Source organism: Tiliqua scincoides, chromosome 4, assembly GCF_035046505.1.
Source record: "Tiliqua scincoides isolate rTilSci1 chromosome 4, rTilSci1.hap2, whole genome shotgun sequence".
NCBI classification, from domain to species: Eukaryota; Metazoa; Chordata; class Lepidosauria; order Squamata; family Scincidae; genus Tiliqua; species Tiliqua scincoides.
Window position 1 is genome coordinate 85715146 of NC_089824.1, and position 27302 is coordinate 85742447.

General features: G+C 43.6%; 1 protein-coding gene across 2 annotated transcripts in view; it reads left to right on the forward strand.

The window, feature by feature from the left end:
- The window catches only part of DROSHA (drosha ribonuclease III), a 94766-nt gene extending 70180 nt beyond the window's left edge, over positions 1-24586 (forward strand). For both annotated transcript variants that reach the window (XM_066624280.1, XM_066624282.1), the window contains exons 25-32: positions 2299-2456; positions 3355-3460; positions 7436-7577; positions 11724-11806; positions 12625-12728; positions 13775-13867; positions 16400-16446; positions 24172-24586. In XM_066624280.1, coding sequence (XP_066480377.1) covers positions 2299-2456; positions 3355-3460; positions 7436-7577; positions 11724-11806; positions 12625-12728; positions 13775-13867; positions 16400-16446; positions 24172-24302 — 864 coding nt within the window. In that variant the 3' untranslated portion in view covers positions 24303-24586. The remainder of the gene's footprint in view (positions 1-2298; positions 2457-3354; positions 3461-7435; positions 7578-11723; positions 11807-12624; positions 12729-13774; positions 13868-16399; positions 16447-24171) is intronic.
- The last annotated feature ends 2716 nt before the right edge of the window (positions 24587-27302 follow it).

The following is a 27302-nucleotide window of genomic DNA, read 5'->3' on the forward strand; positions in this document are numbered from 1 at the left end:
TCCTTTGTCCTCGCATCCTCTCACTGTGCCAAACCGTCTATCACATCCCATCACGCTACCATTCCCAATTTCTTCTCCTACTCTGCCTTTGTCTTGTTGTTCTCTAACCTCCCCATTCTCGTCCCAAAGGAATGAGGAGTCCCGAACCGGATGCCCCTCGGCTCCTGTCGGCCTTCCCCCAGGGATCAGTTTAAAAGCTGCTCTGCCACCTTTTTAATGTTATGCGCCAGCAGTCTGGTTCCATTTTGGTTCAAGTGCAGCCCGTCCCTCTTATACAGGCCCCGCTTGTCCCAAAACGTTCCCCAGTGCCTAACGAATCTAAACCCCTCCTCCCTACACCACTGTCTCATCCACGCATTGAGACCCCTGATCTCCGCCTGCCTAGCTGGCCCTGCGCGTGGAACAGGTAGCACTTCAGAGAACGCTACCTTTGAAGTCCTGGCTTTCAGCTTCCTACCTAAGAGCCTAAATTTGGACTCCAGGACCTCCCAGCTACAATTGCCCACGTTGTTGGTGCCAACATGCACCACAACCACTACCTCCTCCCCAGCACAATCTACCAGCCTGTCTAGATGAGAAGTGATGTCCGCAACCTTCGCCCCAGGCAGGCAAGTCGCCATGCGGTCCTCACATCCATCACAAACCCCCCCTCTCTATGTTTCTAATAATCGAATCCCCCACTACAAGAAGCCCCCGACCCCCCTCCCGCTGAGGAGTATCCTGAGTGCGTTCAGAATCCAAGAGAGCTTGTGAATCCAAGAGGACTCACAAGCTGGGCCACTCCTACTCAACCCCTCCTTACACAATGTCCCAGGAAGGACATACCCACAGCACAGTGAAAAACCTTCTTGCCATCCAACAATGTGTCACAAGTAACTTCCCACAGAATCAACGTCAATGATCCTTCCACCCCTTGAGTTGCCACCCAAAAAATACTCCTAATGGGGATGGAAGCGGGAAAACCTACCCAATTTCCAGGAAAAGGTCCAGCTCTCACCTCAGCTCTTCCTGCAAAGTGCCCCTGCCCAGCAAGCTCACCCAGACCTCTCACAGGAGAGAAACTGGCAGAGGAAGAGAGTAAAATCCTTGCCCTTTGGTGCTAATTGAAAGGGCAAGTCTCTTTGGCGTTGCCCCCTCAGTGGCAACCCACCAGAGGCAACCTCCCTCCAAAGCTTACATGGTGGAGAACCCCCACCCACCCAGAAGTAGTAGTCTAGTGGCAATTTGCTATTCTTCCTCAGCACTGCAGTCTACCACTGTAACTCTCTCTTTCTCAGTCTCTCCCCTCCAAGACAACAGGAGGGAGGAGTTGGAAGTGGCGTTGTTGAAACTGCCTTGGCATGGCTCATCTGGTAACCCCCTCCAACCTCGTAGTTATCCCAATAGGAAGGTGGACTGTCTCAGCAAGCGATGTACTGGCCCTTCTTGTTGCCGCTATAATCCCCCCCCCCCGACGACACAGAATGGAGTAGAGGAGTTGAAAGTAAAGTTGTCCATGTTGGTGCTAAGTCCAGATGAAGTAACAAGCAATGGGCACCTTATTTGCGTAGCTGCTGCTGTGCCATTTTAATAATGTTCACCCCCCCCCCCCCCAAGTTTGAGAATCTGGATTTTCACCACTTCAGTGAGCATTTCTTGAGAGCTTCCACCTGAGGAAAAAATTGAATTAAAAAATAATAAATGTGGGGGGAAAATAGAGGAAGGGTTTGATGGTGAAATGAAATTAGATCATTTAAAATAAGTCTTCTTAAAAGACATGTGGCAAGCACGTGGCAAGCATTTGCTTGCATGTGGCAAGCAAATATTTCTTGACCTGTCTAGTGTGTGTTCATAATTATCCTGGATTGCAGAATCTGGCCCTACCCATTATGCGTTTTAAATAAGTATAAACTGTGCTTATACTTAAATAAGTATAAACAACACCTTTCGTTGTTTTTAGTAGTCAGTTTAGCAAGTCAATAAAACATTGCTTCGTATTTATTTGTATGTAGAGGAAGCCAGCACCTGTTTCAGCTGAGATTACATGTTTTTTAAAAGAAAAGAATAACCTCATAATTAGCTTCTCTTTTTCTGTCTTCCAAAAGGGTTCACATTCAGTTCATATTTACTGAGGCAGCGTCACCGCCACTGCCAACAAAGCTGTCTCTTTATGTTTCATTTCCACATCTCTTCAGTAATGTTAGAAGTACTGATTATAGTAGTCCTTTCCTACACTAGTGACAATGTCCTGAATTTGACCTTATATAGAAATTCAGAAGTTTATGGCAACTTAACAGTCCAAAATTCATCTGTTTACAGCTACAAGAATCCAATACCGACCGACAGCTGATCGAGACGTCGCCTGTCCTCCAGAAACTGACTGAATTTGAGGTGGCCATTGGAGTGATTTTTACTCATGTTCGACTTTTGGCACGGGCTTTCACTCTAAGAACTGTAGGATTCAACCATCTGACGCTGTGAGTTTTTAAAAACTGGTTGACAGGCTGATGCTGTTCCACTCTATGCAACAATATCAGGAATGAGATGTTTGTTCTCCCATTCTCATAAACTGCAAGGAAGCATGGGACCTCCCAGTTTTGGCATTGTCTTGGACATCCCATTGTCCAATGGAATGCCCAGTTTTGTTCCTCAAACTGAAGATTACAGAGCTGCAGCATTTCTTGGGAGTATCACTGCCCTTCACACCTTCTGCTGTTGTGAAGTCTGTCTTTGTGAGCCAGCTTTTGATTTAACTATGACTTCGTTACAACTTAACATTATGTAGTCAACCATTTTTGTTGTTGTTTCAGTTGTCAGATACAGATGCCATTCATTCATAGGTACTTCGCATACAATTTTAAAAAAAGTCTACTTTTTGTGATAATTCGCATTTCTGAATTGGGTATTTACCAAGCTGGGCATTTACCTTCTGCCAGGAACTTGCCTCTTTTTGCTCATGTTATTCTGCGAGGAACCAGATAGAGTGATTGAGCTACCTACATAGTAATCCCGTATTTGCTGGACACTGCAGTAGAAAAAGCAGCTTGAAATCAGTTCAGCTGCTGTGGTTTTTGCAACTGAAAACATGATGCTTTTTGCTTAAGGTCCTAAACTTCACTAGGGAGCTAAATCTTCCCATCATTCCTTTGGAGTGACCTGACAATTGAATCTGGGGAGATACACGTAGTGCTGCCTTCTGAAAATCTTTTTGAAGCAACAACACCATTTCTTCTCATGTAGCTAACTGAAATATAGTGTAAAAAGACAATTTAACATGTTTGAAATGAATGTTTGTAGTGACATTTACAAAAATCCAGTGCAGTAGCAATTTTCCTTCTCTGGAAATATATTAATCTCCTCTTCTTGATTTTTCAGGGGTCACAATCAGAGGATGGAATTCCTGGGTGATTCCATAATGCAGTTGGTGGCTACAGAGTATTTATTCATACACTTTCCAGACCATCACGAAGGCCACTTGACGGTGAGACTGCCATCCATTACTCTCCAGCAATTACTCTCTGTGAAAGAGAAAAATACAGAACCAGTGAATTATTCTTGTTTAGTTAATATCAGAAACCTCCATCAAGCACTTGCTTTTAATAATGTTTTGCTAATTTTAAATTTCAAATCCATCCGTGATCAAGGCAATTTTGATTCATGGAGCCTGGGCGTGGTGTTTTCCCTTCTATAAAACAGTCTTCCCTTCTTTAAAACAGATCAATAGCTTTAGTGATTAACAGTGATTAACTTGTTCCGACTCAGAACTAGAGGTAATGCTTGTTCATTTGCAGTTGTGAGGGAAAAGCAATTGAAGCAGACAGATACCTAACATTAATGTGGATTTGTTGTTTTGCTCTGTGCTAATAGCTCAAGCAGCAATTTTATCTAGGTTGCTTTAGTTTTTATAATTACTTATTCAATTACATTTTTATCCCACTCTTCCTCCCAGAAGCATGGTCTCCCAATTTAAATTTTATCTTCACAACCACGCTGGAAGGCAAGTTAAGCTATTAGATACTGACTGGGCCAAGGTCACCAGTGAACTTCATTGTACTTGTCCATGCTCCCATCCAAAGGGGCTGATTCATGCCTTGCTTAGCTTGCAGCAGTGAGTGTTCAGCTGACTAGATGCTGATTGCAGTCTACTTTGTTCTATAGAAGTTAACAGGAACCACTTAGAATCAAACCACATAGAATCAAGCCTTCTCTCTTATCTGCATAGTCCTGCCCTGGTTTGAGTTTCTTGGTTATTATAGAGAGCAACAGTTCCAAGAAAATAGCTTTTGTGTACAAGAGCAGCAGTTCCCAAACCAGTGGGATCACAAGCTGATTTTTGGTGGGTTGCGAAAACTCACCACTGGCTGCCACTCTCACTAAGGAGCAATGAAAACATGACGTGATGAGGCCCTGCGTGGGCCAAAGACAGGCAAGCAGAGGTGGAGCACTAGAGTCTGCTCATCTGTCTTCAACCCACTCCGGGCCTCGCTGCATCTTTTTTGTTGTTAGTCAACGATAGCAGCAGCCAGCAGTGAGTCCTGGGTCTAGTTGTTTTGAAAAGTGGGTTGCAGTGCTAAAATGTTTGGGAAGCACTGTAGTAGATCATGATGATTTGGCTCTTTTGGGAACTTGGCCAAAAGGTGCACGTTTTGCTGGGTTTCTCCCCAAATGTGATTGTGGATCCCTTTTTAAAATCTTTGCGACCAGAAGGAGATCCTATATGCCTTCTGGGTCAAAATCCCACACTGCCATACTGCCCATCCCCACCAGCTCCCTTATTCTTTTTAATAGGTCACATTTCCCCAGGAAGGGCCACCCTATTTTCCAAAGACTGTGTGCTCTTTGAACCTGTAGCTGAAGAATGCTTTAACATTCAGCAAAACCTGTATTTGATAAGGTGAATGTTGTCTGTGGCTTGCTTTTTTACCTCGGTGCCCTTCAACTACCTTTTGCCTATGGCCTTCTGTTTAACATCATTTCAAACTCAAAACTATCAAACTCTCCATTCCATTTTTCGTTGAATAAATATGACATGTTAAATTTCTTATCATTGGGCCCACCCACCTCTGAGTTCTCTTTCACCCTATCACACAAAAATAATCTACCAAGTTGCATTCATATTGCATTGTGTATATGGCCTTACGGTTTCAGGGCATTATTGTGCTCCTTCAGCCGCTACACATATCCTTCAGTCTTTCATGGAAATTTTCAGCTCCTCAGCTATTCATTCAGCCTTCGCATCCTATGCAAATTTCAACACACAGTTAAGTCTGCTTTCCGAGCCACTGATTCACAGCTGAAGTTGTCCCAACAATAAGTTACATGCTTATTCTTTTGGAAACTTGCTGCTGTTAATTAAAGCACTTGGCTCTCTTTGCCTGTCAACCAGTTCTTGAGTCTCACAGTTCTTAATTCTCAATTGCCACAGATGACTGCATTGTAAAAAATTAACACTGCTATCCTCTTACAATGGACACTTTGGGGACCAGCTCGTTTTGCCCAGTATGAAAAGACTATATATCATCAAATTTAAGTTGCATTGGCCAAAATTGTAATAACACCCACCAGTCCAGAATGAGAGTAATAAATCTGTTCCATAATACCATGATTCACACAGCAGCCTTTTGACAGTTAGAGGGGATTATAGGTAAGCCGTAACTTACGCAGTTCCATAATTAGCAAGTTAGCAGTTTTTATCTGCTATTAAGTAGCTCTCTTTGTTATGTATACAGGGCAGAAGTAGAGCACACCTAATCTATAGCTAAAGGTGTTTGAAAACGGTGTTATTTACCTTAATCAGAAGTAAGCCCATTATGTTTGGTAAGGCTTAGGGTGTAAACCTATCTTACTCACCGGAAACAAACACCTCTGTCTATAAGAGAAATATAACTTGGTGTATTTTCTGACTTTAATGTTACATCATTTAAAAGAGGAAGCAGGATTACATAGTAGTCTGGTTCAGTATAACCCCACACTATAGTTGACCCTGGTTTGTGGGGCAAGTGCAAACCATTGTTTGCTGCTTTGTGTGAAAAAACAAACTCTGGGTTGCTTCAAACCTGGAAAGAAGGAAGGAATTTCTGTATGTATGGAGAAAAGGAAGCTCATCAGCCTGAGGAGTCAGAAATATTTAAAAATAAATAAAATGAATTATCTTGGGCTATTGTTCAGACCCCTTTCTGGAAGTTTCTCTCAAGCCCCTTCTCCTAGGGTCATGATAGCCAAGGGGAGGCAGTTCACCCTATATCAGCAGTTCTCAGCATTTGTTCCCACTGTACCTCTTTGCACAGTTCGCTTACTGGAAGTACCATCAGAAGTAATTGGCAAGGTCATCGTCAGTTCCTTCCGGATTGGGAGGCCAGATGCGATGCAACAAGCACCAGTAAGAGGATCGGGGCAGAGGGTTTTATCTGCCCGCTGAGCCAAACCTCCTATGATGGCTTGCTGTGTTGCTAGACTTGCTGCCTGGGGACTGGGGGTCTCACAGGTCCCATCAGATACCATCTCAAGTATCACTGATGGTACGACTACCACTGCTTGAGAAATGCTGTCGTAGGTCTTCTTCTTCTTCAACTCTCTCACTCAGGCTCCCATAAACTATGGGGTGGTATCCTTTACCCTCTCTTGCTCCCATCATCTCTTTCTCCTAGCACTCCTGAGCCTAAACTTGCTAAATAAGGTTGTGGCAGATCATCCAGACTTGATCATTATTCTCCTTTTTGTGCTCTGGGGATTGCAAGGCTTCTGGAATAAGACGGAAGAAAAGGCTAGAATGACACAGAGCCCTCCACTCCCTTTTGCCATTTGAAAGCAGCAATTTGGTTGCAAGAGTATGTGAACAGATAATTGGAAACAGAAGCATTCTACTCTGGCATTTCTGTGGAGCAAACTAGCTCTCTGGGACTGGGAGAAGGAACCACATATGTACAAGGTATAGAGGAAGTTGCTGTGTGGAATGTTTCACCAACACCACCACCTGACCTGGCAGCAAATGGCAGTAGCATGGAATCACTTGGTGTAGGCAATGCACAGAGTAGCAAAGAGCTGGAATTGACATCCTGCTGCCTTTTGTTGTAACCTTATTAGTGAAGCCACAACACCATCCCTTCATAATTTGGTTGTCAATAATATTGATCAATAATAACAGACAGCTTGTGCATCAAAATCCCACTCATTTTTTTTCTGCCATGTACAATCTCAGAGGAGCGTGGGCTATGTTCCATAGGGCACACTCAATGCAAAATAGCAGTGATGCCCCACATGATGTGTGATGTTTTTGTGACCTGAAATGTGCCTAGACCCATGCGTCAGAATCCACCATGCAGGAGCTCTATGGAGAATGCAGAAAGGTTCTTCAGCAGAAAAAGTGAAGGGAAAACAAAAAGTTTTGAATCTTCAGCTGGTATTATTCTTGGGCACTGCAGAGAGTTTAACAAGATGTAATACCTCCTGTTAACAGCTGTTGCGAAGTTCCCTGGTCAACAACAGGACACAGGCCAAAGTAGCAGAAGAACTGGGTATGCAGGAGTTTGCCATTACAAATGACAAGACCAAGCGGCCTGTTGCATTAAGGACCAAGACGCTAGCAGATCTTTTGGAATGTGAGTGCCAATGTTAATTTTCTTTGTCTTCATCTTAAGAGCAATGGAGCAAGAGAGGAAGGGCTGTAGCTCAGTTGGAGAGCATGTTTTTTAATCTCTGGTATCTCCAGGTAGGGCTGATAAAGACCTGTCTGAAACCTTGGGGACTTGCTGACAGTCAATATAGAGGGCATTTTTTAGATGGTCTGAGACAGTATATGCTAGCTTCATGTATTCATATGAATTGAAACTGAAAGTTTCAGAAGTGGTTGGTAGCTTTAAGAGATTTTTTTAGTGCAGCGAAAGAAAGTCTTTTTGTCATCGTGGTAATTCCTACTTAAAGAAGACCAGATCTGATGAATTCAGGATGCCTTTGAGGATATATAAGACTGTAATCAATTCAAGATGACAATGTTGGGTTATATTGCCCAACATTGCAGAAAGTCGATCATGACTGGCTCCACTGAAATTAATGAGATTTACGTTTGTCACAACTAACTTTTGTCCCATTGATTTCAGTGGTCTTAGCCATGACTGATTTGTTTGGGTATAACTTCATTCATTCATTCATTTTTGTATGTGATAAGTGTGTTATCACTAGGGCAGCAAAGTTTAATTGGCATGCACTTATTTTATCTATCACGTTCAATCCTCTGAAAAGCTCAAGATAGCATAAATGATTATAAACTGAGAGATAGTGTGTCGCTCAGCTTCATTCATGAGTGAGTATTTGAACCCAGGCCTCCTCAGCACATGTCTCACATCCTAGCCATGCTAACACACCAGCCAGTCAGATTAATCAAATTGCTTAATGTTGAGGATTTGGGGGTTCATTTCATTAAGAAATGCAAAAGAAAATTTATGATGATCTTTCCTTCTGCTAATAATGAGTGGTAGATTTTATTTTGTTAAATTGTAGGTTAGAAAATTTCCTTCAGTATCTCAAAGTGATACTACATGTCGGCCCTCTATATCCATGGGGAATCCATTCCTGGACCCCCTGCAGATACCAAAACCCGCAGATAATCAAATTGTGATGGGGGCCATCTGAGGACATCTGGATGTGACTGGAAGGGACTTCCTGCTGTATCCAGGAGGTCTCTTGAGCTCCTCTAGCCTCAGTTCAGCACCCATGATGAATCAAATCTGCAAGTGCTGAAACTGTGGATAAGGAAGGTCAGCCTTGTACAGTATTTTGAGTTTGTTAGTAATACACACATTTATTTTACATTTCATCACAGAAAGTGGTGAGCATCCGAAAATTATTTGATAGGCCTGCAGATGCCATAATTCTTTTGATTCTCACCTATTGTTAAGGGTTTTGTTTTCATCAACCTTAAGTTTGGTTTACACAAACTGAATCTTCTCTCAGTCATAGTTTACAAAGCTTCAATCCCTGGTTTCAAATTGTGATTGAAAACCTTTCTTTGCATTAAGATGAAGTTCAGTACATTTAGAAACCTTAAATATATAAACGTATATATAAATTTATATATTTATTCAGGCTGTCAGGGGAAGGGCAATAATGTTTGTTGGGGGGGGGGGTGACCACATGATCTGACCACCCATTCACAATCTCTTAAGACAGAGAGATTGTCCAGATCTCACCAAACCCAGATCTGGTGTTCACCCAAATCCCTCCCCTCTGAGTAGCTCTTACTGTTCCACTGCTCTGCTGCTTTGTTCCTCAGTCATGTGGGTACAGGGATGCTCTGGGCAGTCACTTCCATGGCATGGACATCCTGGTGCAAAGCCTGCTGGGACGTCAGACTATAGATGTGATTGTCCAGAGCATCTTTGTACCCACATGAACGAAGCAGAAGAGCAGCAGAATGGTAAGAGCTGTTCAGGACAGGGAAGGAGTTTTTGTTGCTCAGCGGCCTCCAGTTTGGAGTACCCACCTGTCCAGGACCCACCTGAAGTGATGTCATGGTCGGATGCAACACCATCAAGCTAGAAGTGAGTCATTGTGATGCTAGAGCCAACTGCTTTCCTGAGAATGCAGCAATAAGTTGCATTATTTCTCAGCCATTTTCGAACTGCGAAGTGAATCAAAAAGAAAAAAAGCCTATCTACAACCCTGACACAAGCAAAATAACCACACAGCCCTCCCCCTTTCCAACATCCCACCTTCTCATATCTTTAATGGGAGCTGCGCTAGGTGTTACGCGACCCAGCTGAAATCAGCTCACGACCCACCTAGTAGATCCCAATCCACAGTTTGAAAAGCACTGAACAGGGTATCCTTGTTTTACTTGAAACAATTAGTGATTACATAAAAAGCTCCCACCAGTACAGTAGTGAAGTACAAATCACTTTTCAGTAATTCATAAGGTTTTGCTTTGTGTTTTTTTGTTTAAGTTCTTCCAGTCCAAGTGAAATGGCAGTAAATATCAGGCAAAGGAAGTTAATCTCTATCCAGAGCATTTTAATACGTTTTGTGAGCTGAACAGGCCCCATGTCTCTTGCCAAATCCTTTTAGTAAATGGAAGTTGTTCACAAACAATCATGATTTATGTCCTAAGCATTCAGAGTGTATACTCTGCAGTAATTTATCTCCAAGAAGTTATAGCCTGTTGGCTAAACCTCAGGATTTAGGAGCCCAGGCTCTGTCCCCAGCTCTTCAAAATGCTTTCTTTGTTAATTTGTGTAGATGTTGAAGTTTCAGTGACTCTGTTTTCAACTCTGTCAAGAGGGAAAGGTCACAGCTATAGCATTGGTTCGGTCTCACTGACATTGTTCAAGACCAGCACGGTCTCCAAAGCGCAGCCCACTGCATCCCCGGATAACCCGGGCATGGTAGTGGCAAAGCCTTACTGTTCTCTGCCGCAGCCTCCACTTTTTGCAGCCAATCTTCATCAGAATTTGCACTGGGCAGCCACTTCTGCTGCCTGTCACCCCAGCAGGCTCTGCACCCCAATTTCTGGGGGCAAGCGGCTGCCTGGTGCATGTTACAATGAAGATTGGCTGTGAAAAGTGGGGTCTGTGGCACGGAATGATAAACCTTTGCCAACATCATGCCACACCTGGATGGGTTATCTGGGGACGCTAGATCGGGGCCAGGTTTGAAGGTCCTTGTTTGATACTACTGATCTAGTAAAACAGATGGATCATTGCCCTGCCTCAGTATAAGGCATCATCACATGTTCATAAGTAGACAGCTGAACTTGTGACTGTATATCTCTTTCATTGGAGATCAAGTGCATCTGTTCATAGACGATGTGGACATGGCTCTCTCTCATTTCTGACCATTACCATCAGACCATTGCTTGTTCAGTGGAGATGGTAGGTTTGCTGGCTGTGCTATTTACACAGCCCAAGGTGTACTGACTAAGATGATTCCACATAACTTTTCTCCATAGTTGACAGTTCTCCTAATCAGGGTTCCCTCTAAAAATCAGTATTGCTACACAGAGTTCTCCCATGGCATCTTCCAGCGATGATGTCATATGTCATCACCAACTTCTGGTTCTGCCAAACTCTGAGCTGCATGTAGCTTGGCTTCAGGCTGTGCAGCCGCAAGGCTTAGTGGGAAACAGTGCTCCCAGTCTGTCAAATTCTTGCCACATACTTAACAGCAGAAGTAGATTTCATGCAGATGTAACCCTTAAAGTTGGACCCACTTCCTCTAACTGTGACATGCACTTGCTAGATAGTTACTAGATATTTGCTAGAAAAAGCACCATCTTCTCTGTGACTGCCCTTCATGCATCTGTAGATCTGCTTCTCAGCCTAATCAGGACACACATAGCGTCCTGACTGGGCTGAGAAGCAGAAGGCACTACCCCCAATAGTTGTGATTCCAGAGACAGACTTCATTTCATCTGTGTTGCTTGACGGTGCAGAGGATCAGCAAGCCAGCCTTCCGTTTTGCTTTCTGACACTCTTGTCTTTCAGGTGCCCCCTACACTTGCTGTAGGTCTTTTGTGGCACTGCTACCTTTCTCCTTCATTCTGTCTTTTCCTGTTCCCAAGAACAGTACTAGTCAAGACAGCTGTCTTTCTGTACTATTTTAATATGCACTGTGACAGCTCAGCCACCTAGTTCTTTGACACAGGGATGTTCACCATGAGAGATGCTGAGAGCTCCATGGTTTATGGATTCTCTGGAAACTTGTAAGCATTTTTGCCAATAAGAGTAATTCTATTTATATCTGTGTCTTTTCAGCCTTTATTGCTGCACTGTACATAGATAAGGATTTAGAATATGTTCACACCTTCATGAATGTGTGCTTCTTTCCAAGACTGAAGGTAAGACTACATTACACAGCAACTAACCTTGGCTTGCCATCAATTACACTCAACCTTGGGTAGAGGCATCTTGAGCCAGTAGTGGCTCCATCAGATTTTGACCCATTCCTGCAGCGCCCTTCACACTGCATTCCAAGCCATTCCCAAGAGTCTTGACCATCAGAATCAGCTTCTTGTAGATGAACTGAGATGGGGAGAAGAAGACAGGGAAGTTATTTTGTGTGAGCTTCCTTCTTTTCACACTGCTTGTGAAGCAATCCATAGTGTATGATGAGATCCCTATTTACAGGTGTTCCCCTGCATCCTCAGGGGTTCTATTCCAGAAACCCCTGCAATTAAGTGAAACCACAGATATGTGCCAATGCCTCCCCCAACGCTCCAGAGCCAAGGGGATCTCTGCTTCCCTCGCCTCCGGAGAGTCCTCTGAGCCCAGCAGAGGCCGCAGACACCCATCCACTGCCTCTGCCAGGCTCAGACTGAGCTTGACAGTGAAAAAAGTCACTTCCGGTTTCTCCATGAAACCTGAAGTGACATTTTTATTACCTTTATAAGTCATTAGGAGTCAATGCTTTATAAGGCATTAAAAACATCACTTCCAGTTCCATGGAGAAACCAGAAGTGACTTTTTTCACTTTTGGGCTCAGTTTGAGCACGGCAGAGGTTGCAGATAGACAGAGCTCCCCTCATCTCTTGGGGGGGGTGATAAGTCAGTCTGTGAATACGGAGGGCCCCCTGAGGTTTGCTGTTTCCAACCTGTTTCTCTTTCTCTAATTTGAGGCTGTTTGTTTGTTTTCCTGGGGGTTACTTTGTCGTCTTAGGAATTCATTTTAAACCAGGACTGGAATGACCCCAAATCCCAACTCCAGCAATGCTGCTTAACTCTCCGGACAGAAGGGAAGGAGCCCGACATTCCTCTATATAAGTAAGGATTCCTGTGTAAAGTAACTACCACTTTGCAAGCTGATCTCTCACTTTCAGCTCTTAGCATTTATGTTTGAGTCTTTGTTTCCATATGACTAGGATGAGAGATGATCTAGCTTTTGGGGAAAAAAAAAAAAAGGAATTGCTTTCTGCTTCTAAAACAAAGGTACAATATATCTTTCATGCTGAAAACTCAATCTTTATTGAAACCACTGCAGAGTTGTTGATTGGTGTGGTGGCAACCAGTACTGATAGTCTGATACTTACAAATGAATATAGTTCATCTATGGGCTTTATGTGTGACATCCCTGGAAACTATTCTGGAACCTTTTTGGCTCCAAACCATTGAGAATCCTGTTCTGATCTGAATAAAAGCCACATCTCTTCACTTTCTTGTCATTGTCCCAGATTTCGTCTGTTGGTCATAGAAATGGAATAGTATTGAGAACTGACTTTGTGCTTTACTACAAAAATCTTAGTCAGTCTACACCAGAATTATGCTCTTTATGTGCAAATTGCCGTGTTATAATTTACTCTCCTATTTCCAAAACTTACTTTATGCTTCTTTCTGTGTAGAACAAGTGTCCATCATGACAGTGGAGGTAGACTGGAGGGCAGATGAGAAAAACAAATTTATTGTGTGTCTGAGAATTGTGTCTCATCTTAAAATGGTTGGAGATTTATATCAAACTCTCGGTCAAAAGGAATGACTGCCTAGCTAGTGACAGATCCTGTAACTTTTCTGTTACTGATGAAGCCATTTGTGGTATTTGCCACTTAGAGTGACAACATTTTTCATGGCACCTGATGTATCTATATCCTCTAGACCCAGGCTTGCCAAAAAGTGTAAGTGCCTATAATCTTACACCAAGCATACATAAATACTTCACTTTTAAACCAGTGACGTATTGGCAGGGTCTTGTAAAGTAATACATAAAGCTGTCTCTCTGCAGTCCTGTGATAATCTCTTTCAGCATGGTGGCATTTTTGTTAAGAACCTATTGTCAAAAGTGCACATGTTCTTTTGCTGTGTCTCTTGTGATTTAGGACTCTGCAAACAGTGGGACCTTCGCACGCCAGGACATATACAGTTGCTGTTTATTTCAAAGGGGAAAGAATAGGATGCGGTAAAGGACCAAGGTATGGTGAAGTTATAACTAACCTGGGTGGTCAAACAGTGGCTTCCATGCTGCAGAGAACTCTTTGGCTTTTTAGATGTATACCCTAAAGAACATGAACATTCCTATTATTCGCTGTTGCCTATCTACTTGGTATCAAGGGAAGCCAGGAAGCAGAAATACAAGCAGGGGTGCAGGTCCTCTGTGTAGTTGTCAGGGGTTCAGGCCCAATGATGGGGCTTGGCCAAACAGATAACAGGCTGAGGTCAGATGGACTGAAGTCAGTTGGGCAGCAGATGGGTTGAAGGTCACCTTTGTTGGTGTTCCTCAGCAACAACTCACCCAGATGTAACATAATGTAGTAGGTCTGGAAATGTTATGTTAAACCTTGGGATCTCATGGATACTCTGGTGTCACCTGACACACATATACAGATACATGGTCAGAACAATTCTGAGCTGTTGTGTATGTGGCCCAGTTGGACCTTCTCTTTCCTGGAGGTGCAGAGAGCCAGAGAGTGATCCACAGGGCTCTTGATTCAAAGCCCCACAGCACCTGGCACTAATAACAGCGACATAGAGTGCAATCCTAACCCACTTTCCGGCACTTACATAAGGGCAATGCAGCTCCTAGGTAAGGAAACAAACATTCCCTTACTTTGAGGAGGCCTCCATGAGTGCCCCCCAACTGCAGGATGCAGCACATGTCCCATTGGTACAGCTATGCCAGTGCTGGAAAGTGGGTTAGGGTTTGGGCCATAGTGACACAAGGCAACCGTGTAGCCTTACCCTGCACTGCTGTGCTTAGTAAACGTGGCCATTGTTGGGACATTCTGTAGCACATACGTAGCACATGCGAGGTCTGAATTGCCGCTGAATTGACCATTGATCTTCATGCCCAGACTATCAGAAATTGACTATTTCTGGAGACATGGGGTCTTAACTGGGGCACTCTTCCTGGAGCAAAGAAAGAAGCTGGGGTTGGAGCAAACTGGAGTACACAGATCAGGGAATGAAAGGATGGGTTGTGTTGTGGAAGTTGACCAGAGATGCTTGGAGAATCTTGGAGAAAGGGCACTCTCTATGCTCTGGATTTATGTCTTAACCCCATGAGGTTTAGGTTCCATCTTGCCTCTCTCTTTAAGAATCTTCAGCACGTTGATCTATTTTGCTGCAATGGGTCAAGGTCAGGCTGGTATCTGAACATATCCATCTGGCATTGTGTGCAAATGAGAGTGAGTTACATGCTAACTCGTTTTAACTTTGAAAGTGGAATTAAAGGAGTTTTACCATTCTTTGAATGCATGCTCAATTTGTGTGTCGCAGTAGTGACACCAGGAGGCCCTTTCGGTCCTGCACCGAAATTCTTCATGCAGGGCATATTAATGAAGGAGCATGAGGCCAGACCACAAAGAAGCAGCTGTGTCCTTGCCATTACTGTGCGGCTCAGGTCTTTAGTGGGGACGGGGGGTTTATTGGTATAATCGACTTACAGAATCAGGTGCAATGTGAACTTCGTAGATGGGGAGTCATGAAGGTAGCAAATGATTTAATCACTCTGATCCCTGGCTGAGCTAACCTGTACTATAAATATGCCCCAGTTTTATGCCAGTTTATGGTTCCCTATCAAATATTTTTAGGAAGTGTAGTTGTCAAGGAGGCTGAGAACTGTCCCATTCCCATCCCCACCTTGCAGAATTGGACTTCTGAACGTGAAAAATTTGCTGATGAAAAATCTGTAATACAATGAGCCCGCCACCTCCCCGCTCCTCGGAGCCACCTAAACCAGCCAGGGCAGCTGGGAAATCCTTGTGAAAAAACCAGCCACGCTGTACTTGTATAGGATTGTAGTTCTAATGGGGAGCCACAGCCAATGGCCAGTAGGTCAAGGGAGCCACCAGTTGAAAAGTTTGGGAACTACTGCTGCAAAATGTTACAGAGAGTCGCTGTCAATCTGTGGCTGTGATGTGAAAGTCCTGGCTTCAAATTGAGTTCAGCCGTGGGCTTGACTGAGTAACCTTATGTAGATTGCTGTCTTCCAGCCTGAGTTTCCATTAACTGGAAAGGGCTTGTGGTGAGGATGAATGAGTCAAGCATTGTAAAAGAACACAGAATACCGAAAGTGCCAGTAATGTGATAAATAATATTTAAAGGGCTTCTCACTCTCCATTGATCACTTTCCTGCTTTCCCGGGTTGAAAGTAGGAATAAGATAAAAAAATAATTCATGATAAAATATTAGCAGGAAAATGTGCTGTAATATTGCCATCCATTTTCTAGAGCTGTAGGTTTGTTTGGGTTTTTTAATGTAATTTTTTCATTAAAATAATTCACCAAAGAATTACGAAGGGAGTGTCTTAATAGTATTGATCTCTGTTTTGGGGAAGGTTGGTTGCATGTACAAAGGATTTTTATGGGAACAACTGACGAATGATTATTTGAAAAATTGGTCTCAAAAGAGCAATTGGAGCCATTGCTTCTGAGAAGCTGTAGTTTACCCCATAAATACATTTGCCATTTTCATTGTTTCTTTTCTTTCTTTCTTTTTTTAAACAGCATTCAGCAAGCAGAGATGTGTGCAGCAATGGATGCGCTCGAAAAATGTAAGAGGGTTTCTTGGAAACTGCTGTGGATTATTTTGTTTTATTCCGTTGATGGTGAGGGGAAGAGTGTGGGTGGAGTGAGAAAAACAGAGCTAAAATGGGCACATGGTCTTGAGCATCAAATTGCTTTCCTTCCTCCTGCTTATTTATTTTAGATCATTTTGAACTGAGAAATAGCATATGTACCACACATATTTGCACTGAATCATCTATAGGGAATAATGAGCCTAAATGTTTGCAGCATGATCCTTTGCATTTCTACTTGCAAGTAAGTCCTGTTTCTAGTGGGGCTTACACCCAAGCAAGTGCAGTGGCAGACTTAATGGGGAAAATGTCCCAGGTACGAAGCCTCATTCGCCTCTAGGACCACGCAGACGCCTCCCTGAGGCTCCCAACACAGTCAGAAACTGTGCTTTTGGTTTTCTGGAAGTACAATTTAAAGCACAGGGGAAGCTTCAGATGGCTTCCCCGACACATCCTGGAGTCACGTGAGGCTCCGTGCGCTCCAGGTAAGTGGATTTGCACGTGGGGGATGGCGGCATCCCATGGAAGGCGCCATCACGGACCTTTGACCTGGGGCACAGAACTGGGGAGATCTACTACTGGGGAAGTGTCCTTAGGATACCAGCCTTTTAGCCCAGTCCTGTTGTTTTGGGGCTGCTGATGGAATGTGCATTCTGCCCGCAGAAATGCCTGGATCCATGGCACGACACAGGAGGTTGTTTCGGTCACTGACACTGACAGTTAGTGCAACAAGGCTGCCAGCTCAGTTGCTAGTGGCTGCCCACTTTTGCTGGTGGAAATGAGACTGTTTAAGGCAGCAGTTTGGGGCAGGTGGTGGGAGGTGAGGAGGAGGAGAAATCAGGGGATGGGGAGGAGACAGGAGGGGTGGATCCAGCAGCAATGGTGCATACTGGATCTTATCCCCTCTTTTGTAAACCCAGGTGCATTGTATGCTGCAGTCAGGAAGATCCCCTACTTAAACAAATGCAAGACATTATAGATTACTTGTTTTGCTTCTCCCTGCAATAGAAGGGAGACTCAAAACCATTCTCATCCCAGGCAGGTTTGGCCAGACAGGCTCTGTGTAAAATATTCAGTTCACAAATGTAAACCATGTTTCTCCACCACCATATAAAAAGCCTTAATAATGTCCTTCACTTCTTTGATCAATGATTTATTATTTTAAACATCTTAGCAGATTTTGAAACCACTATATTGTCAGTTTATAGCAACAAGAATTTCCTGGTTAAAAAAAAATGTTGGTAAGTGGTGTCATGCAAAATGGAAATGTATTGGCACAAGATACTTGCTATTATAAGCAAACCTCAGGTTTCAAAAAAAAGGCATGATAGTCTGAGAAGAGCATAGCTTTTTATGTGAACTCCAGATAATTCAGCTGTTTGAAAAGCCCGTCTCTCATTTATTTTGTCATTTGGACAAAATAAAGTGGGCTCTATAGTGAAACGTATGAAAACCCTATGATTAAGTGGTTCACTTTCCCTGCACGTAGCGGATGCTCTTAGAAACAACACTTAAAAGCTCTAGAAAAAGTCCTTGCTTTCCACCTGTAATATGTGTAGGTATTGGAGTGCTGCACATGTTTTAAAGATTTGTGCTTATCCACCCACCACATACATTCTGATATACACTTGTTACATGTGTCCATTTGTTAGATCTCACATTTGCAGAGGGTTGTAGGTACACATATTCCAGTAGTGCAGTGGTTCTCAAACTGTTAGCGCTGGGATCCACTTTTTAGATTGATGATCTGTCTGGGACCCACTGGAAGTGATGTCACTAACCTGGTGGTGATGTCATGGCCGGAAGTGACATCATCAAGTGGGAATTCCTTTTCTGAGAATGCAGCAAACACTGAAATTGTGCCATTTTCCCAAGATGGGCAGGTTATTAATAATTAAGGGTGCAATCCTGACCTGCAGATAGGCCGGTGCCATCGTTGTCACGAAAGTGTCGTAATGCACTTTCACACCAACATAAGTGGGGTTAGGCCGGTGCACGAACTTGCACCAGCCTCGCCGCACCAACACAGGCCCCAGTAAAAGGATTTCAGCCCCAGTCCTGTCTTGGATGCAGTGCAGGCTTGCTAGCCTGCCTGCTTCAAGGCTGGTTAGGATTGTGCTGCATATAAATTAAAATGAATAATTATAAATAATTAAAGTAAAACAATTAAATAAGGGGAGATGAAATGGGGAAGCCAGCGCTGTTCCACCAAGTAAACGATCTCTGTAATGTACCTGCAAAAGCCACAACCCCCCCCCCATAACCCCATAACATATGGTGTTATTTTCCATAACTTATGGAAAATAACACCATAAGATTTTCAGCCCTACCCAGTGCCTAGTTCATTCTAATATTTAAACCAGTTCAGTGTGATTTGGGACAAAATCAATTTTAAAGACAACGTGTTTTATTTGGGCTAGATTGAGATTCAAAGCTTCCCTCTAAACAGCATTAAAACATCACACTGATGAGGACAAGCAATGAGGCTCCACTATGTGGGGGTGGGTGGGGAGAGGAGTTGGTAAAAGACAGCAACTCTTTCCAATAAAGCATTGGTTCCCAAACCTTTTAGCATCGGAACCCATTTTTAAAAATTGCACTCCATCAGAACCCACCTAGCTTTACAAAACTAAAAAAGGAAAAAGTCTTGCCAGCTCAAGCCTCTATGGTGGGGGGTGGGGAACTTGCCTTCTGGAGCACTTGTTGAGCTCCACATTGATTGGATTCAGGTAGCCTTGCACTCCCCTTCATCTGACCTTTCTCACCACCCAAGCATGGTTGCTTACTCATGAGTAAACACAAACGTGTAGCTTAAGGTGCAATCCAAAACAGGGCATGGGCTGGCACATGTCCTTTGTGCCAGGCGAGTGGTGTCGCAGTGTGCCACCGAGAGAGCAGGGAGGGCAGACCAAGCCCTGTTGGGCTGGCGCGAAGGTAAGCCCACACGGCCAAGTCAGGCTAGCACAGGAATTTGGGCGTGTGTGAAGGAAGTGTTTTGGGAAAGGGGAGGGCAGGTGGGCCCAGGGAACAGGTGTGCGGGGGATGGAACCAGGATCTGACACATGTGCCAGATCCTAATCCGGGTTCCAGGCAGCCTGGAGCAACTCCGGGCTGCTCAGATCTGTGCCACCTCCTGTGGTGGCACAGGTCTGATTATCCCCATTGGGGCTGCTGCGGTGTTACCTGGGGAAAGGGGAAAGAATTCCCTTTGCCCTGGGCTGAGCCACAACCGACCCCAACCCACATTGGTTACGGGGCAGACCAGCCAGCATCCCCGTTCCAAGCATGGATTAAGATAGCTATTAGTTTCGCTTTCCATAGGGTTCAATACATTTGTCAGCTTAGAGGGAGGGACTTACTTCTCAGGGGTTTTAGGAGGGCTATGTTCATTCAAATGGAACCATTCTGGTGGCGTTGGCTTCTCAGTCTGCCCTTTGCAATGAACCAAGGCACGTTTGTCTACTCATGAGTAAACGTGCGGTGTGGCTCAGTTTCACTTTTCATAGGGCTCAATGCATTTTGCGCATCTGTTATCAGTTTGTCAATTGCAGCTTTGCAACCCTCCAACAATCAGATCACAGCCCACAGTTTGAGAAACCCTGCAGTAGTGTATAGGTCTGAGAAGTACTTGTACATTCCATCTTCGTGGTGCACCAGGTCACATAGTTTGCACTGGGCATAGTTTGCACTGGGCAGTGCAAACATGACATTGACTAGGCGGAGCAGAGACAGGCATGCCAGCAAGCAGATGGGAGAGAGCTGTGATCCTCATCATACATGAAGGGTATGTACAGGGCAAGGTAAAGCCATGTATAGGTCTTTCAGTGTAAAGATGTAGTTGAAACGTGACAGGTTTTCATTCTGTGTGACTTTTGTGCCTAACTTTCTCACTATACAACTTTAATCTTTCAGAAGAATTCACAATATTTCAGACCTGGTTGTCAAGGACTCTGTCAAGCAGAGTACTGGCCTTGGTCCAGCAAAGCACTTAAGCCCATGCTTAAATTCAGGCGCACAAGTCAGTCCACTGACATTCATGATCTAGGCATGGTGATTAAAATAAAGACAGCACTTTGTTAGACGGGAGCCAGGGTGCTCACCTTCTGAATTGATTGTGGAACCTACAAGCCGCAGCCAAACAGGAACTTAAATCTTTGCATTGCAACTCCAGATAAGTCTCCATCCCATTGAAGTCTCTGGCAGAGATTGCCTTGTGTTACCTTTCAGAGTTGAGATCATCTGCTTACATCAGCCAAACAGCCAATAAGCCTCAGACCCTGTTTTACAAAAAGTAAAATTCCAATACAGTATTCTTTTTTTTAAGTATCTGTTGAGAATGTGCATTCATGAAAGGTGCCCATTGTGTACTTGTTCTAAATTTTGTTTATTTTTTCCTTTCATGTATTAATATAGAGCATAAATAAGAACATAAGAACAGCCCGACTGGCTCAGGCCATAGGCCCATCTAGTCCAGTTCCTGTATCTCACAGCGGCGATGGGCACTTAAATGCAGGGCACTTACTTGCTATCTGATAAATTAAGAATGAATTCAAAGTCATAAGGCAATAATCCTCCAGATGCTTCCTTGCTTTGTTTTTCTTGCTGTTGCTTCCTCGTATTGGCAACCTTCAGTCTCAAAAGACTATGGTATCGCACTCTGAAAGGTGGTTCTGGCACAGCGTCTAGTGTGACTGAAAAGGCCAGTCCGGGAGTGACAATCCCTTCCACACCGGGAGCAAGTGCAGTCTGTCCCTGGTCTGTCTCCCTGGCTATGGGCCTCTTTGCCTCAGACTATTGGCAAAGTGTCGCTTCAAACTGGGAAAGGCCATGCTGCACAGCCTGCTTCCAAGCGGGCCGCTCAGAGGCCAGGGTTTCCCACTTGTTGAGGTCCATCCCTAAGGCCTTCAGATCCCTCTTGCAGATGTCCTTGTATCGCAGCTGTGGTCTACCTGTAGGGCGCTTTCCTTGTACGAGTTCTCCATAGAGGAGATCCTTTGGGATCCAGCCATCATCCATTCTCACGACATGACCGAGCCAACGCAGGCATCTCTGTTTCAGAAGTGCATACATGCTAGGGATTCCAGCACGTTCCAGGACTGTGTTGTTAGGAACTTTGTCCTGCCAGGTGATGCCGAGTATGCACTAGAGGCAAAGAGATGATGGGGTTCTAACTCTTGATTCCACCTCTCAGCCATGCGGTAGTCTCTTTCCTCCGTCTTTGTTCTCAGAGCCAAGTCTGAGATTCTCTGTTTGTGTATTGTAGATACTTTTGGCAAAAGATATATTTGGATTCAAAGATTCTTGAATCAGTTCTGTTTGTCAATAGTCTTTGGGACCATTCAGGCATGATGGGGGACAGCCAGGGGCATTCACATGATATTGGAGAATTTGCAAATACTTTCTCCTAACTTCATTGAACTTCCTACTACATAAGGCAAGCATGTTCACATACAAACATGGGCAAACGTTAGAGGATTAAGGATGCAATCCAGAGTCGCCCTTGGGCTGTTGCAAGTTGCAAACATGCCAAAAGCATGTTTGCGCCTTCTCTAGAGTCCGCTGGGTGTGCCGGCCCACAGAAGCTGAATCCAGCCTCCATGCTGAATCAGGGATGGAGCCTTGTGTTGGCCAAGCTCAGCCGACACAAGGCTCTGGGATGGGCGAGGAGGAGGCAAGTGTTCTGGGGTAGGAGGAAGGCAGTTCTGGGGGTGGGCGGGCAGGGAGCGGGAGGTGGGGTTGGGACCTGGCTCTTATGCCAGATCCTAGCCCCCGTTACCCAACAGTGCCTCTGGAGGTGGCGCAAGTCCAAGGAGACTGGTTGGGGCTACAGTGGCTTATCCGGGGGAAGGGGAAGAGTTTCCCCTTGCCTCCAGCTGAGCCAATTCTGGTCCCTATCTTGTGCTGAATACAGCACAGGCCTCCTGGCCTGCCTGTTCCAGCACAAGATAGGATTGCGCTGCATGACGTGTTATTTGAACAGATCCTACAGATCCTATACCTTTGTTTATGGGAATGAGCTAAAGCAGTCTTTCACTTTTGGAGGAGGCGTTTCTGACGCATACCACAGAAGTGCTTCTTGGCAGTGACTCTTCTGCAAAGACTCATACAGTGTGTGAGGATCTATTTATTAAGGTAGTGCTGTGGCCTTGAGTCCAGAAGTGGCTGAGCCCTTTGTTGAAGTCGCTCTCAACCTCTTGCATCAGCTGTGTTTCCCCATGCATACCCGAAAGCCTCATTTTCTCAAGGACACCAGCTGTTTCAACGTCAGCACCCGCAAGTCAATCACAAACAGCAATTTGTCTTCTGGCACCAAATCCAACACCGGTGACATTTTCAGCGGTGACCTTCCACCTGGCATCACCACTGTAGCATGGTGTGTTTGCATACCATATTTTTGCACCACTTTTGCTGAGCTTCTATTAACTGTCTTTGGCAGGGAGATTGTGTGCATTGGTTTTTAAGAGCCCTAACACTTTTTTTAACGCCCATTATGATAGTAATGGGAGAATGTCTTGATTAGTTCCAGATGGAGCCCCTCTCATCCTTGATGAAAAATGAGAGCTTCTCAAACTACTGAGACCTTCCCAACATTGTTTGCTGTTAGTCATTTGCAATGAGGATACTCACTCCCCCTCCACTTGAAATGCTTCACTGCTGAACAAGTGCTTTATATGGTGTAATATTCAAGTGGAAGAATGAACAGTTAGTCCCAAGTAGCTGCCTTTTCACCTGCGTCTTGACCTCCAATCTTATATCTTTGCACCATCATATCTGGCTGCAGTATTGGCATACTGTCCACCACGTCAGTATAATGTCTTCATTTTGAGATGTGCTGAATACCAGCTGAAACATTATAAACTGTTTTCAGTCTCAGAAGGCGGTAGCAAGGTGTGTCAAAATGGAGATAGCCCCACATCGCATAGAAACTGATCATGAAATCCTCCTTGAAACTGTGTTGTAAGAGAAGCTTCCTGTTACTGTTGGTTAGTGCCCAGCCATGAAATTCAGAGAGACCTTGGACAAGTCTTAATCTGACCAGGGCAATGTACTGGTTCTTTGGACACAAATATCAAAATTTCACAAACGTCAAAATGAGTACCTGTCGCCTTTTTAATCTACGGGGGATCCGTTCCTTGACACTCGGTGGATACACAGATCCATGGATACAGTTATCCACATCCTCTTCCAGTTTGACTAGCAAACCAGAAGTGGATTCTTTTAAAAAAAAAAAAAAATTTTTTATTGTTTTCCCAAAGAGAAATAGACAAACACACTTAAAAATACACAAACATACACAACAACATTGGGGTTGTAGGATACCATGTACCAATTAGTTAATACCTCAGTCTAAATAAATTCTAATATCTCTGAATATATCAAAGAAAAAAAATAGGAAGGAAAAAAGAATAAAAACAAAGGTACATATATATCTCTAAATACCCTATTTCTATAATCTCTATACTTCAAACCAGAAGGCCTGGTTTCTGAGGCCTCTGAAAGAAAAACGGAAGTGGTCACGTATTCGCATATTTGTGAGTCAGACCTGCGGGTGCCGGATCCGCAGAAACTGGGGCTCCGCTATATGTTAAATAGCAGCAGTTCTTCTAATTCTTTCATGTGGCAAAATGATAAAACCTGGAGCATTTTTGTATAAATGCCAAGCCTTTATTTAATGTCTGAAATGTTTCTTTTTCGTCTCAGATAACTTTCCTCAGATGGCCCATCAGAAGCGGTTCATTGAACGGAAGTATAGGCAAGAGCTTAAAGAAATGAGGTGGGAAAGAGAACATCAAGAAAGAGAGCTGGAGGAGACGGAAGACTTAAGGAAATAAATGGAGGCTGTGGAAGCCAGAGCGTCTTTGTGTACTTCATAACTTTGACAGTAGCCTGTGGAGGCCTAGCCTAGTTTCATGTCAAATGAATGAACGAAGACTGCTTGTTGGTCATCTACAATCATGTTTGCTTTTAATTTTTTTTAATGCTTGTGCATTTTTAGATGTAAAGTTTTATTCATGCTTTTTTTTTAACAATGATTTTAAATTTAGGCCTTGAAGGAACTGTGCTTTTGTTTTCTGGATTGTTGATGAAACAATAAAGTGCTTTGTTTTGGAATGTATGAAGTTCTATATAAGCCCAAAATTTTTAGATCATTTATATGAAATCATACGTTTTTCACCCCTTTCACCTTCTCTGTGCTACGATACAACCAGAGTCCTTTCTGCACAGCAGACATTGTTGTATTTTTCTGCAGCTACCTGTTCACATATTCAGTAGTTGAGAATCCAGACAATGCATATGTCAGTCTGTTTCCTTTCCAGGCTTTTTCTGGGGTGTTTGTGTGTTTGTTTTAAGAATGAATTTGCAGCGGAAGAATTCATGTAGAATGTGATGTAGCATTCCTGCTATTACTAGTGGAGATGTGGTTTCTGAACCAATTACTGTTTCATCTTCTTTCGTCTTCCTGTATTTTTTCCCCTTAAATTAGACCCGTGGTTTAGTACTGGGACCAACTTTACAACATCCCATTCAACTTTTACCAACACCACATTCAACCAAATGAAAAGTCAGTCAATAAAATAAAAGTTTACAGTAAGTATAAGTTTTAAAAATTGTTTAGAATAAAAAAGAACCCTTCTTACCCTCCTAAACAGTTGCTGATCTGTTTATAAAAAATTTCCCAGATATTCCAAAGGCTGCAATCCTGTCCACACCACCTGGATATTGACTAGTCCCAGTGACTATTGTTAAGCCATTTCTGCCCAATGTTGCATATATGCAACAGGGACCAAATGTGCACACATGTGGGCTGGGCAAAAATGGGTTTTAAAAGCATATACAGAGTAGCCTGTTAAAAGTACAGATCTGTAACATTTCCCCAAATGCAGTCACATACCATGAAGCATCAAATCTAATATATTAAAAATAAAATACACATAGAAATGAGGACTCACCTGAAATTGGCTCATGACCCATCTAGTGGGTCTTGGCCAACAGTTTGAGAAATGCTGAATTAGACCATTCACACCTGCCAGTATGTGAAATTACCCCCTGCCTAATTTTACCTTCATAGACATAACAATGGTTGGGTGGTATAGTTAGAATTTGGTGTTTTCCCTCTTACTTCTACATTTTAAAATTAGATTATTGTGTTGCATGAGTTAGTTTAATTGTCCGCTACCTTGAGTCATTGCACAAATGTTTCAAAATAATTAAAATTAAATGACTGAGTATTGCATAGTACTCAATAGCTGGGTAAATGAATTTTAAAACATTGTGTATACAGGGGGCCCCTATATCTGTGGATCTCGTATCCACGGATTCAGTTATCCACAGATAGGGTTCAGGCCCCATACACCCCCTCCACACACCCCCTCTGGAGGCAAGGGGAGCAGAGCCCCCCTCACTTCTAGGAGGTGGCCCTCTGGGACCGCTGCAAAGGGTATTTGCCCGTATCCACTAGCTCAGTTATCCGCAGAGGTAGGGTTCCAGAACCCCCGCGGATAAGGGGGCATGCCTGTAATGTGCAGTATATGGACTAATATTCAGTAGATGGACTAATAAACAATCTTGTCCATAAGCAAAATCTGAAGAACAAGAATTTTGAATGTATGTTAAGCATTTATTTGCACCATTTATCCTACATTTCCTGAAAGATTCCTAAATGACTTACCTCAATATTTTATTACTCTTTTTCAGTCATTCTGAGCTTTTTTGCTTACAAATTAAGCAATCACTGGAAGTTTCAACTAGCTGGGTTTGAAACCTATATTTTAAAACACCACTTTCAAGCAAGAAGAGGAGGACAGGAGGGTTAAAGCAGAGTTTGATCAAGGCCCCCTACATCTGCCATCTACTCCCTTCAAAAGGCAAATACACAGAGAGAAAAATCTTATAGTCCAAATCTTATAATTTAATTATGATTTGATATGCTATGACTAATATAACTAATTTAAGACCAAGGGAACATTCTAATGACATCACCTATATGTGTTGTAATTGTTTTGGCCCAGTGGATGCCCAAGAGTTGTACTTTAGTCCACAGGCAGGTCTTTGGAATTACAGGTGGAGCCTGTTTATCTGAGGATTTTGCATCCTCAGATCTGGATCAAGACTCAGCCCCACCTGAGCACTCCAGTGGGGACTGGAGCTGTGCAGTCTCTGCAGGCTTCAGAATGGCTCCTGAGCCGAAAGAACATGAGTTCCTGTTTTCCTTCAGGAAGCCCTCTAGTCCCCTTCGGAGCACTTATAAGGCCAAAAATTGCAGATTTTGCTTATCCATGATTTTCACTATCTGTGGGGGGTTCCCCCACAGATACTGAGGCCCCACCTGTAGTGAACTAGAATAGAAAAGAGAACATGCACTGCATCATGTCTGGGAAGCTTAACAAAGAATGGAGAAGGCACACAAAGACCAGATGAAGTGGCTTCCACAGCAGCAACCAGTCCCAGCAAGCCCTGTTAGCCTGCCTTTATTTATTTTTCACATTTTGATACTGCCCATTTCTTCCCCTCCTTTTGTCGTTGCAATAACCCTGTGAGCAGGTGAGATGAGAGACAGTAACTGGCCCAAGGTCACCCAGGAAGCATTGTGGATGAGCAGGGATTGAACCTGGATGCCCCTCCCCCCCAGACGACTAAATATAGAGTAGTGTACAATAAATACATTTTTTTTTTTTTCATTTTCACAACATGTTTGCTACTGCTAATAGTGATGTTAAACTTGCATAAAGACTTCTGGAGCCTAACCTGTACTCAAGTGTGGGAGGCGGCCATGATTTTTGCTCGATGGTCATAACACGGATTTGAATAGTAGTAGACTGTTCTTGACCGTA